Genomic DNA, 17,832 nt, shown 5'->3' with positions numbered 1-17,832 from the left:
TGATCGGACACAGTAGGAAACGGGCACACGACGGTTGCAATCGGACACAGTGACAATCGGATACAGTAAGAAATAGACACAGGCACGATCGGACACAGTAGGAAACGGACACACGATGGTTGCAATCAGACACAGTGCCAATTGGACACAATGGGTCTGTTTTTTATTGCTGCACTCCTGAACTAGTGCACACTGGTGCAATGAGTTGGAATGAGAGATAATCTATTTGTTTCATTTTAACTTATTGCACTAATTCAGTAGTGCAGTAATAAAGAACAGGCCTAATGATAATAATCGGACATATTGTATGTCTGACACCGTTGTACTGTCCATATGACTCAGATACATGTCTGAGGTGTGGAGTGGATTTTGCTTCACGTGGAAAGTCACAGACCCATGTGGAACAGTACAACGGTGGAAGTACATGCGTGGAAACAGTATGACTACGTTTCCACCGAGGCAATACTACAGGAACCTAACAAGACTCTTGTTGTTTCCATTCGAACCTCATTTGGTCCATCGAACCTTATTAACCTTAGAATTTTATAAGGTAGGGTTCGAGTTTAGTGTTTCCACCGCAAGAGCGCTCACCCCAATCCGATTCTGATCCGACTCTAGCCCAACTCTGACCCTCGGTGGAAACGTAGTCCATGTACCCCCCCCCCCCCCGAAGGGGACTCCACTTCGTTAAGATATAACCTTACCCAAACCATATCTGAGGTGTGGAGTGGATCCCGCTTCACATGAAAAGTGTTACATGTGTCTGAGTCATGTGGACGGTATAACGGTGTCAGACATGCAAGGTGTCCAATTGTCATTGTGTCCGATTGCAACCATCGCATGCCCGTTTCCTACTGTATCCGATTGTGCCTGTGTCCAATTTATTCTGTGCGCAACTGGGATCTCCCCGTGAATGTGTACCATCCCAATAAACACAAGTACGTCCTATGTACGTACAATGAACATCCATGCCGGATATTGTGTACATACATTGAACGTCCATATCAGTTGCAGCTGACGTACAAAGAACGTCCATTGTACATCCATTTGCAACTCCAATAGACATCCATAAGTTGTCCATTAATGAACATTTATGGATGAATTATGGATGAATTATGGATCGTAAATGAATAAACTATGAATCTAATGGATGAACTTTGGACTTTTTATGGACAAAATTGAAATCTCTACTGGATACATTCCCGGGCAGAAATTTTAGTAGGGTAAAAATTCAATTTTTTAAACTAATTTTTAAATTGTGTTAAATTGCATAGTCATCAAAAGTATATTCAGGTTATTGAAGTTTATCCATGATCCAACAACTCGCTGTCGCATCATATCGGCTCACCTCTTATACTAATACGGGATGATTTTTACTTACGAGAAAGACTAACGCGCGGTCGCCACGCCGCGGCAGTGAGTGGTACTAGTGCTATACAGGGTGCTAAAGAACTAAGTGCCATAAATTTGTGTGATGAAAGAATAGACGAGTCCAAGCATTTTAAGTATAGGAACCATGGGTCGGCGACGTTTTATTACGGCGTGATGGGCGTTTCATTAAATCGTCACAACGTCTGCGACGCAATGATTTTATTTCGTCAATTTCATATATGTATTTACAATAACTGTTAAAAGTTACGACCTCCAACGTTCCGACAAGTCACAGCAACGGAGCAATGACTGCCGCGTTCTTTGGAATATTCCAGGCATGTGTCGAATGATTTCAGATGCCTCTACGATCGATCAGATCCTCCTCGGATTCGACTTTTTCGGAATAAATTATATTTTTCATTGCACCCCAGAAAAAGAATTCGAGAGGCGTTAAATCTGGTGACCTTGCAGGCCATGTCACAGGTCCACCCCATCCGATCCACCTGCATTGTAGGAGTTGTGACGATTCAATTAAACGCCCGTCACGCCGTAATAAAACGTCACCGACCCATGGTTCCAGTACTTAAAATGCTTGTACTCGTCTATTCTTTCATCACACAAATTTATGGCACTTATTGTTAGTTTTTTAGCACCCTGTATATTCAGGTTAACGTTTATCAAATTCTATGAGGGAATCAGGCGTACCGGATCAGGCACATTTCAGGGATTCCTTATTAGGGCATTCCTTACTTCCTCCCTATCGGACCCTGACGTCATACACAAGGCATGCATGATTTCATTTCTACTCAGGAGTATATATCCATAAATTAGTTATATAAAGGGAATCTTAAATGGATGTCCACTGGACGTCCGTTTATGCACATCCAATGTATATCTTTGTATGGACGTACAATAGACGATCTTATTATGTCCATGGACGTATGGTAGTAAAATGAACGTAAAACGGACGTCCATAAGATGTACGGTGCTATTTGGGATAGATCTTTAGCGCTGGTAATGAATTTTGGAACACAGCCATTATATGGGGTTTTGATTCTTGAACTTACGTAAAATTGTTTGCATATGAAATGGGCCATATTCCGTGTAGTGTGAGTGATTGTCCATTCGCGCTAGTCGCGAAATGCAATTTACGTGATCGTAAGTCTCTGAGATTTTATGTAAAAATGAAACATTTAACTTTTAACTCTTTAATTTTTTTATTATTAACTTAACTTTTAATTCAATTAATAGTATTACGGATTAACTTGTATCTTAACTAAATTAAATTTTAAAAGACCTAAATTTAACTTAACTTAGTTTAAAAAAGAGAACTTATCCAACCCTGATTAATTGAAACGAATAGAATGGAAAATATTGAAGATTGGCTCATGAATGACATATACATATATTGTTCGAAGATTCATCAGATGAAAGGAAGAGGAAGAAGTGCTGCTACAGTTGTAGCGGAAAGTTTTGCCGAAACGCACTCGTGTAGCGCTACCGTAGCGCTATAGTAATGCTGCAGTAGCAATGTCTTGCCGGAACGCACTCATCTTCAAAACCTTTCATGAGGTGCGCGGTCTATTCGTCCCAAGGAAAATGAAAAGTCAAGATGATGTCAATTTGATGTCATATTGACTAAATTTATGTCATATTTTGGTTAATATGACATCAAATTGACGTCATCTTGACTTTTTATTTTTCCTTGGGGTATGAGTCTATGTAACGGCCTAGGACCGGTAGTCCATAGTCAAATCTTATATTCAAAACCGTCTTAAGATCATCTTTAGATACTCCATGGCCAAAAAAATATTCCATATAGCATTTTTAAATAAATTCCAGACAGTCTTCAATATAAGATCTGACTATAAATTATATGGCCTAGAAATAGTCAGCTGGGTTTTGGAATTGACTGAATATAGATGCGCATCACGGAAAATAAAAAAATTATCGAATGCACAAGAGACATTACATATGTATAATAAATTAATAAAGTCAAACATTTACATTCGAATGGGATGTATAGACTTTAATTGAAACAATATGAAATGATGAGAACGTTTTATCGAAAAAAACATCTATAGGATTTTTTACTTGTACTCACTTTGAGAAAATTAAAATCTGTCACCATATATTTCTTGAATCTGGGTAGATTTGTCGCCGGTGGAGTTATTCGACCACTCGGAAAATGATCCGAAGAATCCGAGTTCCGACTCTGACTGTCCGACGACTGTGATGGTGCTAAGTAAAAAATAATCAATGAATCGACTATTCTTAGTGAGTAATTGATACAGAAATCAAAATTAAACACGTAAGTAACATTAGGATATGTTTGTTAAAATACAAGCATAAATTCTTTTTCCTCAATTCATGCAATTTGCTGGACAGACAGGAATAATTCGATTTAAATTTCTCGATGCAACGAATGTGAGAATACGGAATAAAATGATGATAGATGAACCGAAAGTAGATGAGCGTTCTATTCCACGAACGATCTGTTCGCGCCTGTTGTGTACTATGTATGTTATATAATATGCATATGCAAGATATCTGATGAACAGGTGTAACACCGCTCGTAGGTCAAACTGAATAGAAAGATCCTTTACTACTTTTCTAATAATTAATGAATCTCTCTCCCCCTATCCCTTCCTTTCTTTCTTTCTCATCCCTCCCCCTATTTCCCTCTCTCCCTCTCCCTCTCTATCTATCTACATATCTACTTACTTACCCGCAAGTGATGTTACCAATTATCAGACACACTATTTATAAAACACCAAAGTTTCTTTTTTGCAAGCATCAAAAAAATTTCCTTGAATTATATTTGATCATATACTAATTCGTTTGTAATTATCATGTAACAACTGTATCATGCAACAATTTGGCAAGAAGCCTTTTTTTAAGAATAGCTCTGACAGCTCGAACATTACCTGCGTAACTCGTATCCGTATCGCGAGATCGGACGGAGAACGAACAAATATCCAAAAAAATATTACGTATCACTTTAACAGAGCCACGTTCGTTACGAATTGTTGAATAATTAACGACGCGATAAGATTCAAGGCCGTTACTCACTTCTCTTCAGAGCTTGCAATGCTTCGGCGACTAGCTTCTGATTCAATCCACATAGGTTTCCTGTCAGTTTTTCGCATTTCTTGTGGCAAGCCATGTCACAATCTACAGGAATTTATCGAAACACTAATCGAGAATGTATACATATACTTATAATCTGCTAATTATTAATCGCAATATTTTTATTCTTTGATGCATCTTGAACTAGCGTAAATGAAAAATTTTATTTATACCATAGTACGTGCTATTAGATTATAATAGTCATATCTATCACATCGATACTATCCCAGCTAACAATTGACGTTATTTCCCATTGTACACCAACGGTTACATAACATTGATATTATAATTCCCCCATTCAGCAATATAAATTTAATATATCACATATTATATACATAATAGTTATATTGCCGAACAGAAAATTATAATATTGATATTATGTAACTGTTAGTTGGTGTTTACTGAATTATTGACATTTTAATATCAAACTGATGTTCTTGGTGATATTTCGACATCGAAATGATGACAAATAACGTCAGCTTGTGTACTTCACTGTAAAAAAAAGCATGTAAAATTACATACATAATAAGTGTGGCGATTAATAACGGAAATATATAAATTTATATACTTTTACCAAAAAAAAATTTTTTACTCTTTGTTGTGTAAATACTTGTTTATACATGATGAGAAATTACAAAAAATTATAAAATGTACACCATTAGAGGCAAACAGTTTACTTATTATACAGGGTAGTCCTGAAATAGTTGATCAAACTCAGGGATTGGATTGGGCTCGTCATAAGAATGAAAAAAGTTCCCATAAATGTTAGTCCAAAAAAGCAGCCCACAGGTGTTACAACTCAATTAATTATTAATACCTGATTTTAAAAAATGGAAGGCTATAAAAGGAAAAAATTTATTTTTATTTTTAATAAAATAATTAACAAACACGTAAACATCAGACTGAATGAATTAAAAAGACGAGATACCACACTTTCTGACTGCACGAACGCTAATAATAATAAAAAAATCTTTGACCCTAAAACAAGCATTATCCTTCCCTATATTAAAGGACTGACAGACAAAATTAGCATAAATTTGAAAAAAAACAGGTTTAAACACCATCTACACTGTCCCCAAAAAATTAGACAAAATTATCAAAAGAGGAAAAGATCAAGTAAATTGGGACAAAAAACTGAAGTCATCTACCGTATTAATTGCAACGACTGTGAAGCCTCTTACATTGGGCAAACCAAACGACACCTTCTGACCAGAATCAAAGAACATAAAAATGACATAAAAAAAGACGAAAGCTGCCACTCCGTGGTCAGCAAACACCGTGCATCACATGATCACGAGTTTAATTGGTCGGAATCAAAAATATTACATTGCGAACGCCTTAGAAGAAAAAGGGAAATCGCCGAAATGTTTTTTATTAAAAAGACCGATAACACGATTAATTTACAAACAGACACTGAAAATCTAAATGTAATGTATGACTATGTAATCAAGACTGTTTAGTTCGCTTCACCTTGTATTGTTCTTAAAACATGATTAACAAATTAGTTCGAGCCCAACTACTACAGTGCTCACACGTATACATATATTTTATAACTCGACTCTGTCTTATTCGACGACGATAATTGACTCAGGTGCGTTACTGAACTTTTAACTACTTAACTAAATCCTATTTATTTATTTATTTATTAACCTACATTGTTCATAACTACGTTGTTATTGTTGATTTGCAGTATTACTCGAAAAGGACCCACAAAATAGGGTCGAAACGTTGTGTAATAAATCGATTAAATAATTAACCAGTTGGGTTGTCTATTAGTTTCCCGTCTCATTTCTAATCATTACTGGTGACAATAAGCCAACTCTCGTTTATTTCTATTTACAGAAGTTTTGTTAAAAATGCCCACTGTTAGCGAAAACACGTGCTTTCATCTAACCATTGACTGTCTAACACGCTCAAAGATTCCTAGCGTATTTCGAGATTGCTGTGTTTTGAATTTTAAAGTGCTCAAACAATAATAGTGGATTTTAATTGTTACAACGGACCACTCGATTAAGCTACTTATTGAACACTGCAAATAAAAAAGCACAAATCGTAGTAAGCACGATCAAAATTTTAAATGTATTTATTCTTCGAGATTGATAATTAAATAAGTCGTAACTCCTGAAGAATACGTTTTCGGACTAACGTTTATGGGAACTTTTTTCATCCTTTTGACGAGCCCAATCCAATCTCTGATTTTGACCAATTATTTCAGGACCACCCTGTATAAGGTAACAATTTTACCTACAAGAAATTAATTTACTGACATACGTAAATATACACCTTTAATAGATGGTCCCAATACTACCCACTATAACAATTGTAATTTTACATGTAATTTTTTTATAGTGTACCTGGATCAGTGGTGGAAGCAAAATGGCCGCAATACTTTCGAAAATATTTAATGTGAAATAAAATTTCACACAGAATCTAACACAAATATATTATATATTATATTTATATTTTAATACAATAATCAATATGTTGGGTGATGTACAATAATATTAATAAATTTATAAAATATAGTTTTTCCTATTCTCGTTTCAATTTGTCTAACTAGTTTTATAACTGATTTATTAGATTTTCTTGTAAATGTAGAAAATTGGTAAACGACGCTTAACTGGCAAATTCTAATTAAAGAAATTTATTGCGAAAAAATTACCCCAGCCAGGGTTTGAACCTGGACTTCCCTACATTCTAGGCGGGCGTCTCACCAATTCGACCACTGAGGCGTGTGGTAATATTTATCGCAATAAACAGTACTAATGATGATCTTCGCGGTTATTTTTCTACTAAAACTACGCGCTGATTTGGGTTGTCGGCTGTACACAGAGCTTACGCCCATTTTTACTTTTAAAAGTAATTCATTGCGCATTTTCTGACTCTGCCGATAAAATTTCCACTTGGTGCATGTCTGTGCTATACATTCTGATATCTAATAAAATTTACATTGCCTACATGAGAAAAGTTGATGTAAATATCATGCAAATAATTTATGTTAATGTAATTTTGAATTTCACAGCACAATCCTGTAAAATAGGCGTATCATTGACACGCACAAAGTGGAGACTTTATCGGCAGTGTCAGAAGATGCATAACAAAATAGTTCCAAAAGTAAAAATAAAGGCGTAAAGGTGCGCAAAACAGTCTTTTAAAACGGTATCAAGTAAAACGCCGGTGTGGCCGCTCTCAGGTTTCTCTCTGCTGTACAAAAAATGCACACAAACTATCAAAGCGCGATTTTTAAGTATCCCCGTTCCACACCCATTTTCAAGTAAAAGTAACTTTTAATCTCTTTTCTCAGCATAGAAAGTATGCTCCTGTGATTGATCTTTGTATAATATTTTTTATCGGTACAATATCTCAAATACACCACCAAACATCTTAAAAATATCCCATATATTGTAGCACTCTCCTACACGACAACGTAAGTGTCGTTGACATTATGGCAATGACCTTACGTCATTTTAATAGCGTTAATAGTGTGCGCGGGCGTCGCACTGACTATCGCGCCCATCACTTCCACCATTGCCCGTTAACACATGACACTGCTAAAACAAGATTCGCCGCGAGAGAATGACGTAAACGAGTTTTATGCGCTTGAAGACGTTCTGGCGTGTTGAACTAAAATCTCTGCTTTTTGGATTCATAAAACTCTTACAGCGCAATAGATTGAATTGCAAATAACACAATACAATGTATTGCATAAGTTTGGTATGAAATTTTCGACAGATATCTTCGATGAAATTCCTCGCTTATAAAATATGTTTTGTTTTTTTATTCATATGTATCGTTCATCGATTTCAAAATCAACATACATACGTGAAAGTAATTCCGAACATGTGGTCGTTGAAATACGGTCAAGCGTTAATGTTAACTAACAGGAATTAAAATGCTATCCATGCGGGGACACTTGTGCAAATATATCTAAGACGACACTGTAAGTACTATAATTCAGCTAGGTTCTGTCTAATTCCGTAACACACACGCCTACATGCAGGAATTATTGCCAGGAAACGTGGCAATTGTTAACAAATACTTGGAACATTCAAACTTAGAGTAAATCAACAAATTAATAATATTACATTAGTATGAATTAGTATTATAGCATTTTCCAATACTTTTCTAAAGCAGATAATAGAATATTTTTAACGCTAATTATAAATGAAAAATGGCATAATAAATGATTTTTTGCACTACTTTGGCGATGTGATTTAATGATTGCTTTCAATTGTGATTCTACAATAAAAAGAATGCAAAAAATTCTACAGTGTTTTTAATATATCCAAATTACGCATAGTTCCCTAATTAAACAAAGGAAACATTTTTTTTAATCGACCAGACTGACAAAAAGTGATCTTTATTTAAGTCACAACGTTTCGAGCTCTTTATCGGGTTATTTCCAAGCACAATCTAAAGTTGACTGAAAAAAATTAATTTATGCCGAAACAGAATGAATTCATGAGTCTGTGGCAGCAAATTCATAATATCATATGTGTCTCGGTAGTCAGTGGATTTTTAATAGCGATGCCAATTTCTAAAATTTCCACGCAGCAACTGTACGTTAACGGATCTCGAATAAAACTAGTCGAATAAAGAGGTCGAAACGTTGTGACTTAAATAAAGATCATTTTTTGGCCAATCTGGTCGATTAAAAAAAATTTCTTTTTGTTTAATTATCACTGGCAACAGTAAGTTTTACTCAATTCCCTAATTAAAATCATTATTAGATATACATATTAAAAAATTTGAAACTTTTTTGTAGAAATGTATACAATGTATATACAGAGTATCCGGAAACTTGCCCGCAGTACTTCGGAAATTCGGAAAGTGATTCGAGACTCAAAAGGAAGAAAAAACTATATAAACATAGGTCCGGAAATAAGTCGTTTTCCGAGTTGTAGCCACTATTATGTTATAAAAATCGTAATTTATAGCCCGCTCCTGTATGGCATATCTCTTAAAAAAATTTTTTATATAAATTTTGGTTTTTATTTGTCTTATTTTCAATTTTTAATTTTTTTTCAATTTTTATTTTTAATTTTTTTCAATTTGTCGATGTCTGCAAACATTAAATAAGATGTTCAAAATGACCACTTTCAGCACGAATGCAGGCCCTTATTTTTCTACCAAAGGAATTCCGAGTTATCTATGGGGTCATGTAAAGTCAATGGTTTACAGAAACGTGCCCAATAATATTGCTGATTTAAGACAAAGAATAATTCATGGATTCGAAAAAATAAGGAGAGATTCGAATGTTTTTCAAAGAATTCGAAATTTCTTTGATAGAAGAATAAGGGTCTGCATTCGTGCTGAAGGTGATTATTTTGAACATCTTATTCGATTTAAATACCTGTTTATATTTATTTTTAAAAATAATGAAATGGTATGTACCAGGGCTGTTACTTTTGATAACTTCGAAGATTCAAAGCTTCGAAAAATTTATTCGTGCGAGTGGCGAATTTATTTAAAGAACACTAAAAATATTGTAAATAAAAAGTACTTATTTATATACATATGTTGAGAAATAGGTAATTACTTCTAAATTATAAATTTTAAAGTACTATAATATGTATATTACATATTTGTTTAAGATCGCGTAATTAAATCTTCAAAAATGGTGAAGTAAATCAATTAAGTATCCAAGTGATATATGCCAAGTGAACTATATGCCAAGTGAACTATAAATGACGATCTTTTTTAAACCTTAAAGTCTGTAACTCGGAAATAATTTCCGGACCTATGTTTATGTAGCTTTTTTCCTTCTTTTTGGGTCCCGAATCACTTCCCGAAGTACTACGGGTAAATTTGCGAACGCCCTGTATACATATATGTATAACACATATACATATGTATATATAATTAAAATTAAATTTTAAATTTAACATTAAAATTAACCGGACTTAAACTTTTGTTAATTATGCATAATGTTGAATTAATGATAATTAATGAATAAACAAGTTTTTGTTTGTGTCTCACTCCCGCTTTATCTTTTTTCAGTACTTAAGAATGATTATCAATGTGTTTAATCGTGATTCAGTTTTCAATATTATTTCTGGTATTTTGATTAGTCTCGAAAAGCATCCTTATGTCACATCGTCAAAGTATCCGACTCTCCTTAAAAAATCTTATTTGGAAGCCTTATTTGGAAGCAGTCTGAATGTGTTGGACAAAACTTTGACGCGCAAGCAATCGTAAAATAAGTACTCGAGATTCTCGGTGAACCATCGAATCCGGAATCGTTGCTCCTCGTTGAATTCATTCTCTTATGTTCAGAATCCTCGTCCAGCTCGACGCGGGTCGAGCCGTTCTCGTCCGTACTCCCTGTCGTAGCGGTGCTCGTCGTACTTCCGGTGCTGTCGCTACTGATAGACGGTGTGCGCGAATGATGCCGTCTTCTCTTAATCTTCGCCCTTCTGACCTTGGAGAGATCCCGCGGCGTAGCCGTGAGCAATGCGGATGGCGTTGTGTAGAAAATCTTTATGAGATCGAGTGGGCGTTGCAAGGGTGTATTCTTTGGGCTAGTCTTGGGAGACGTTTTTTGAGAAAGCTTTGCTGGATGTTGCTTCTCAGGAACGAGTTGGGCTGTAAGCGTATTCTGTTGACTCGTCGTCGTTGTTAATTCATTGCCACGACTCTCCTTTGGTCCCCTCTCCTTCTTTTCCGACGGTGTTTTCTTGGTCGATGCTTTCTTCTTTTTGATCACACGCTTTGTCTTGGAGGACGGTGGACTGATACTAGGACTGGCGGCCAGACTGGTCTCCTCTGACGCGAGCGGAGTTGCCACGTCGTCGGTGTTCGTCAAATCGTCCTGATTGCTCCACCTCGAGATCTTCCTAACCAAAGAGATATCGGGCGACAGTTCGTTTGTCGGAGTGCTGGGATCCTCGTGTTCCTCATCGACCTTCCGATTATCAGGCTCTTCGAGCAACTTGGGTGCTTCGATTATTTTTATCACCGGTATGGCAACCTCGACTGGAGTAGTCACGGAAGTTGCTGAAGTAGCGGAATCGTTGCGCTCCAACGAAGCTTGTTTTATGGTCGAGGTTGTGTCCTTATTGTCAATTGCTACAGAGATGTTTCTCTTCTTTTTCGGCGGTGTCTTCGCTACGCTTTCCTTGATTTCCATTGCTTTTGCAGGTTTCGCAATGTCCGCTTCTTTCGCACTTAAAGATCCTAAAATAATTTTTTCTTTCTCCTCTTCAAGGACTACGTTACTGGATCTGACTGGATCTGAATTTTCGTGCCCTACGATGCTCATTTTAACGTCGATCTCATATTCTTTTTTGTTATCTTTCCATTTCGAATTTATCGAGTTTATTTTTGCCTCAGCTTTGGAAATTGGAGAAAGAATCGTTGCCTCACGAGAAGAAAATCCATGCAGCTGCTTCGGTCTCGCTGCTTCGGGACTACTCGGTGCTTTGATCTCGCTCCAAAAATCAATGGACTCGGTAGAAGCACTTCTTGATAACACTATATTTTCGTCCTGAAGGTCGCAGCTTGCGTCGTGCATCATTAGTTTCTTTTCTGTTACTTTGTTCAGAGACTTCGTCGGCTCTGATGTCTTCTTAACAGATACACCTTTGTCCGTGACTTTTTCATCAATAGACATGGATTGTTGGAAAACTTTGGGAATTTTATTCAACGAACAATCGTTCGTCAATTTCGAAGAGTCAACGGAAATACTTTTTTTCAAGGCTCTCGCTTCGTCGTTGGTATCGTTGTGAAAAAATGATTTGCCGTTTCCGATTTTCATTGTTTTAAATGCGCCCGAATCCTTTTCAATCTTCGACGAGATCGCAACGTTGCTCTCGTTTGCATCGTTTTTCAAAAGCGTCTCCGATTTGAAGCGAAATTTCAAATCTGTGCTGTTAAGCTTCGGCACATTGCTCTTAGGACTGAACAAATCTCTCGAGATATCCTTTCCTACATCGATACGATTAATCTTTTTAATCGTATCAGTCTTCAATAGTTCTGCCTCTTTTGACGCATCAACTGTTGCCTCGGCGACGTTTACCTTCGCTCCGATCTTCGATGAATCATTCGTTTTTAAGAATAGCACATTTCCGTCAGTCTTTTCCGCGTTACCTTTCAATGTTTTCGTCAGACCGATATCTTTTGTTGGCTTAACATCCGTCGCTAATTTCGCCTCCTTAAAATATTCATTGCTACGCACTTTGTCGTTTGTTTCCTTGTGCAAGGTCATCTCTTGCGCTTCCAACTTGACTGCGTCATCGTGTTGAATCGCGTTGATTCTAAAAACCGGTTTATCCGCGTCTACGCCGCTGGTTCTCTCCGAGGTACTAAAAGAGGAAACTTGCGCCAAGTTCGACGTTTTGTTCACCTTCTTTTCCGGCAACGCGGCCCCGACGACGTCCTGGTCACTTTTCGGCGAGTCCGCCAGATACTCTGCGGTCCCTCGTAACGAAAGCTTTGGCGCTTCTACGGCATTATTTCTATCCGTATTAATTTTAGACAGTTTTGGCAGACGACAGGTCGCGCTATTTGTCGTAAGCGTCGCACCGCTGGCTCTGGTTTTACCAACATTGTCGCTAGCTTCGGTCTCGACTACGCTTCGCCTCATCGTACCCTCGTCGTGCGGCAACGCCAAGATCTCTGGCCTGTCCTCTTCCGCCACGAGTTTATCCCTTCCGACGGAAATGACAGAATTTTTTACGGCAAGATCTTCCGGTGTTTCGATAGTCAAATCGGCTTCTAGATGTTCAAGTATCTTCTCTGTAGCATCAAGCACTTTGTGGGCCTCTTGACTGTCGTTATTCTTCATGTCCGTGGTGAAAATGTCTTCGGATACTCCTGGAAGACATTCCGTTTGTGAGTCGTTTTTCGATATGTTCGAAACAACAGTTGAAACGTTCAAATGTACGAGATCTTCAGCCGTCTCGGTTTTCTTCAAGAATGGGTCTCCGCTAACAGTTTCTCGCGTATCGCTCTTCGTTGCTGAGACGGGTTCTTGTTTATCCCACAAGTCGTCGTTCGGTATGGAATGAACATTTTTCTTAACCAAGGATTCCGTCTTTTTTGACTTACACACCGACTTTCTTAACGCTTTAATGTCTTTATTAACATCACCTGCCGTTTGAACCTTGCAATTTGACTCCGCCGAATTTTCATCTGTCGGACCTTTCACCATATTGCGTCCAAGGTTATTATTTTTGACGTCAACAAAGCCATTCGTTAATTGATCCTCATCGACTTTCACGTTAAGTTTGTTGACTTCATCGAGCTTCTCGCTAAGTTTCTCCGTAGGTTTTCTCATTGTCAGATACACGCTATTTCTAGACGAATCCTTAACGTAAGGTTTACGTACCGCTAACACGACTTGCGTCTCCGCTTCGTCCGTATCGTTTGAGGAAGCATCCGTCCCATTTCCAAGTCTCCTGGGAACGGACAGCTTCACGTTTTCTTTGAACTGCTCGACCGCCGATTTGCGCCTATCATTCTCAGAATTCGTGTTTACCCAGATCGTGGAGAAATCCCCGGCACTGTTACAGGCCTCGATCTTGTACATCTGCGGTCGTGACTCATCATTTTCCTTAATCTGCGAGTCGGTGGAAAGTTCACTAGAAGTGCTTGACCGCCTGTTATCAATCTTCTCGGTCGACGGTGATTTATCGACAGACGGTCTTTTTTTCTTTTTCGTCTTCTTCATGGCTTTCCTGATCTTTGCCGCAGCCGCTTCCTCCTCCTCCTGTGTCATCGTGTCGGAATCGTTGTTCACGTAATAGGAACGCTCGATGATCGGCCCTCTCGCTGTCGTGCCCTTCCTGAGTATCAAAGTACCTCGACGCGCCTCGTCTTCGATCTGCGCCTGCTCCTCAGCCACGAGACTGTCTAAGACCTTCGCCTGTACTTGCGCGTACGCAGCCTCCCGTTGTATCTGCTCGGGATCCATCTGCAAGTCAGCGGAAGACCTGCGCCGCGTGAATCTGCGGGTGATTCGATTCTGCGTAGCATCTCGCTCCTGAGGATCCTCCAAACGATCTAAATTGATCTGATGATACAAACGTATTCCCTGTTGGCCTCCGTCACCGTCCGACCTCTTGTCCTTAATAAAGAACTTCTCCATTAGAAGCTCGCCCACCGACTTCTCGTGTCTCTCAATGTGGTCGCGTAATGTCGGATTGTCTTTCAAAGCCTGCGATCTAATCTTAATGGTCGGCCGATCGCGGCGCAGCCGATTTCTAGGGAGATGTCTGTCATGCGAGAGTATCCTTGGCGAAGAGACATCGATGTCCGCCGTGTCGATCACTCTTCTCGCCGATCTCAGTGAGATCGGCGAGAAACGATGCAGATGACTGAGCGGAGATTCCGAAATCGTCGACAAATGTGGTGAGAAACGTGACAGCGGTGTGTGAAAGGGCGTTCTGTGCGAAACATCATAAACTGGTTTGGAATTGATGGCCGTAATCTGTATTTCATGTAAACTAAATTTGTTTTTGGCGGATACTTTTCTCGGGAATCGTTCAATGTGTTTCTTTCGCAAATAGTGTAGACGTTCGGATGATGCCATATACGAAACCGATCACTAAAAGCTCGAAACTTGCGTTAAACATGAGTGCATTCCGGTAAGACACTGCTACTATAGCGCTACGGTAGCGCTACACGTGTACGTTTCGGCAAAACTTTCCGCTACAACCGTAGCGGTTGCCATTTTTCATAATTGCTCAAGGATTGCTAGGAACAATATGTCATTCATGAGCCAATCTTCAATATTTTCCATTCTATTCGTTTCAATTAATTGGTAAACGCAACTCTTACAATTAAAATGCAATTTTGAGGTTATGCACACTAATGTAAGTATGACGCCGCTACAATTGTAGCAAAAAAGCTGTAGCGCTACGGTAACAGTGTCTTGCCGGAACGCACTCATTATTGCATGAGAAAACGTTACTACATTGCTTAACAAAAAATGACTGTTTTTAGCACAAGAATGTGGGTAATCGTTTTCCATAATTTTCAGAAATTGAATATTATACGATAACGTAATTATTGTAGAAAAGTCCCGAGTAGCACAATGTATTGGTGCAATATTGAGAAATAATGTAACTTTAGTATTCCACGTATTGGTCCAATATTGTAAGATGGATGGGGCTCGAGCTGGCTAAGACCCCGAGTAGAACAAGTTAGTCACAAGAACGTCAATGTGACATTAAAATGATGAATTTCACGTCATAAAGTGATCGACATCAAGATTTACTTTGCAATGACTGATTTATGACATACTGCTTTATGATATTCGTGATGTGTATAATAATATATTTTATATTACAGATTACATGAACAGTCATATGTTATGTTTATCTTATATTACTTCAATTTATTTTTAATGTACAATATTCAATTAGCTTTGCTTTGCAAAACAAGATAATTTTTACAACATTTTAATGTCTTAATGATGTCACAAATAGGTGCTCTCGGTGGGCTACTTTGACGTCACCATGATGCATAAAAAATGATCCAAAAATGATGTCATCTTGATGTCTTCGTGACTAGTATGTTCTACTTGGAACGCCCGTCACGGATTGAGGGAGGTCACAGGTTCGAATCCTGGCTGGGGTAATATTTTTCGCAATAAAATTAATTTACAGGATGGAGAAAATGGGGGGGGGGTATTGAATGCTAAATGTAGCATCAGAAAAATGCGAATTGCATTTGAAAAATAATTATCGAATCGAATACGCGAATCTGCTGACGATAATAATTCCACGTGTAAGATAAACTGCATTATGTCCGAAAAAGAAATCGGCGTGTAGAACTAATGTGGAAAGAAACGGTATACTATATAGATTCACGATTTTCAGAAAGATTTAAGATTTGCAAGTTGGGCTACCTACATCTTGCCTTGTGACCCACATTAGCGTGTTCTCATATATTGTTTAGTTTGATACAATAGATTCTATTATATTAATTATGAATATCTTTTTAGTTATAATCTACCTAACAAATTTCTTGATCTTGATGATCATTTATCAAATTACTCTATTACGTCACAATTTTGAGAAATTTACTATTAAAGCTGTAAAAAGGATTATTTTTAAGTAACCCGGGAAAAAATTTTCACATATGATCATATATGTATAATCATATATGCTCATATACGAAAAATGTCCATATATGTATAAGATACCATATGTATCATATATGATCGTATATGATAATGTGTTTGTCGTATATGACAGTATATGTATATGACAAATACATTATCATATACAATCATATATGATGCACATGTTTGTCATATATTACAGTATATATGACAAACACATTATCATATACGATCATATATGATACACATGGTATCTTATATGTATATTGTATTACTAATATGACATAATGATAATGTAATATTAATTGATTTAATGTAATTTATACACTTTGCTCTAATTTGTAAATTTAAAATTATATTCCGAATTTCTCGGAAAAATTTAAGCAATATCTAAACTAATTATACAGGGTACTCCGCAACATATTAAAGACCGGTCATGGGAAGGTAGAGGGGACTAAGACAAACAGAAAAGTCCTGTACTATTTTGCACTTGGACGAATAGTTATCGAGATACTGAATTTTAAAAATCGACGTATTAGCCCAACCTACTGGCGAATGTAAGCGCGCGGTGAGATGCGTCCGCTTAGCGGCCCCGCTCGTGGCGGTGTGTAGCGAGGAGTAGGATGGCGATGCGCGGCGAGGAGTAGAGAGGCGAGGCGCGCCGCTGCCCGTCCGCCGCTTACGCGACCACTCGCACGTCTCCCCGCGCTGCGTCAAAGTTCGCAGCGATGGTCGCTACTCACCGCGCGCTTGCATTTGCCAGTGGGTTGGACTAATACGGCGATTTTTAAAATTCAGTATCTCGATAACTATTCGTCCAAGCGCAAAATAGTACAGGACTTTTATGTTTGTCTTAGTCCCCTCTACCTTCCCATGACCGGTCTTCAATATGTTGCGGAGCACCCTGTATACAGGGTGTCTGATGCAATAGTAGCCAACTTGTAAATAGTGGTAGATTGGGTTAAACTAAGGAGAAATGTCATGTGCCGCGGTACAAAAGTAACAATAGTTAACGAGTAATTAATTTACACGTTTGAGCGAATAAGGATGCAGGAGACGGTAGACCAGACTCGGAAGGCATTTAAGAAAATCGATCGATGAGCGGGAGGTGGAGCGACGCGCGAGATACACCGTGGTGGGAAAAAACCTAGGCGCGGCGGGGAGCGCGGCGCGGGCGGCGAGCGCGGCAGCGAGCAGTGTTCCCAGCCGTGAACGTTAGCACGGACGGTGCCGCGGCGGTGGGGATGGAGTGGGGATAGTCGGTC

At 38.2% G+C, this 17,832-nt stretch overlaps 2 protein-coding genes across 3 annotated transcripts in view; both read right to left on the bottom strand.

The window, feature by feature from the left end:
* The window catches only part of LOC105558660, a 30,556-nt gene that overhangs the window by 8,508 nt on the left and 4,216 nt on the right, over nt 1-17,832 (bottom strand). Inside the window, exons 2-4 of one of the 2 annotated variants that reach the window (XM_012006463.1) lie at nt 10,708-14,885; nt 4,444-4,545; nt 3,476-3,612 (exon numbers count right to left, since the gene is read on the bottom strand). In XM_012006463.1, the coding sequence (XP_011861853.1) occupies nt 3,476-3,612; nt 4,444-4,545; nt 10,708-14,885 (4,417 nt within the window). The remainder of the gene's footprint in view (nt 1-3,475; nt 3,613-4,443; nt 4,546-10,707; nt 14,886-17,832) is intronic. The other variant, XM_012006465.1, reaches the window with a different exon arrangement.
* The window catches only part of LOC105558661 (putative protein kinase C delta type homolog), a 14,207-nt gene continuing 11,278 nt past the window's right edge, over nt 14,904-17,832 (bottom strand). Inside the window, exon 5 of the mRNA XM_012006466.1 lies at nt 14,904-16,072. Coding sequence (XP_011861856.1) covers nt 16,011-16,072 — 62 coding nt within the window. The 3' untranslated portion in view covers nt 14,904-16,010. The remainder of the gene's footprint in view (nt 16,073-17,832) is intronic.

The sequence above is a fragment of the Vollenhovia emeryi genome, unplaced genomic scaffold (assembly GCF_000949405.1).
Source record: "Vollenhovia emeryi isolate VEMERY1.0 unplaced genomic scaffold, V.emery_V1.0 DF939324.1, whole genome shotgun sequence".
In the NCBI taxonomy this organism is placed as follows: domain Eukaryota; kingdom Metazoa; phylum Arthropoda; class Insecta; order Hymenoptera; family Formicidae; genus Vollenhovia; species Vollenhovia emeryi.
This window is presented reverse-complemented; position numbering and strand designations above follow the sequence as displayed.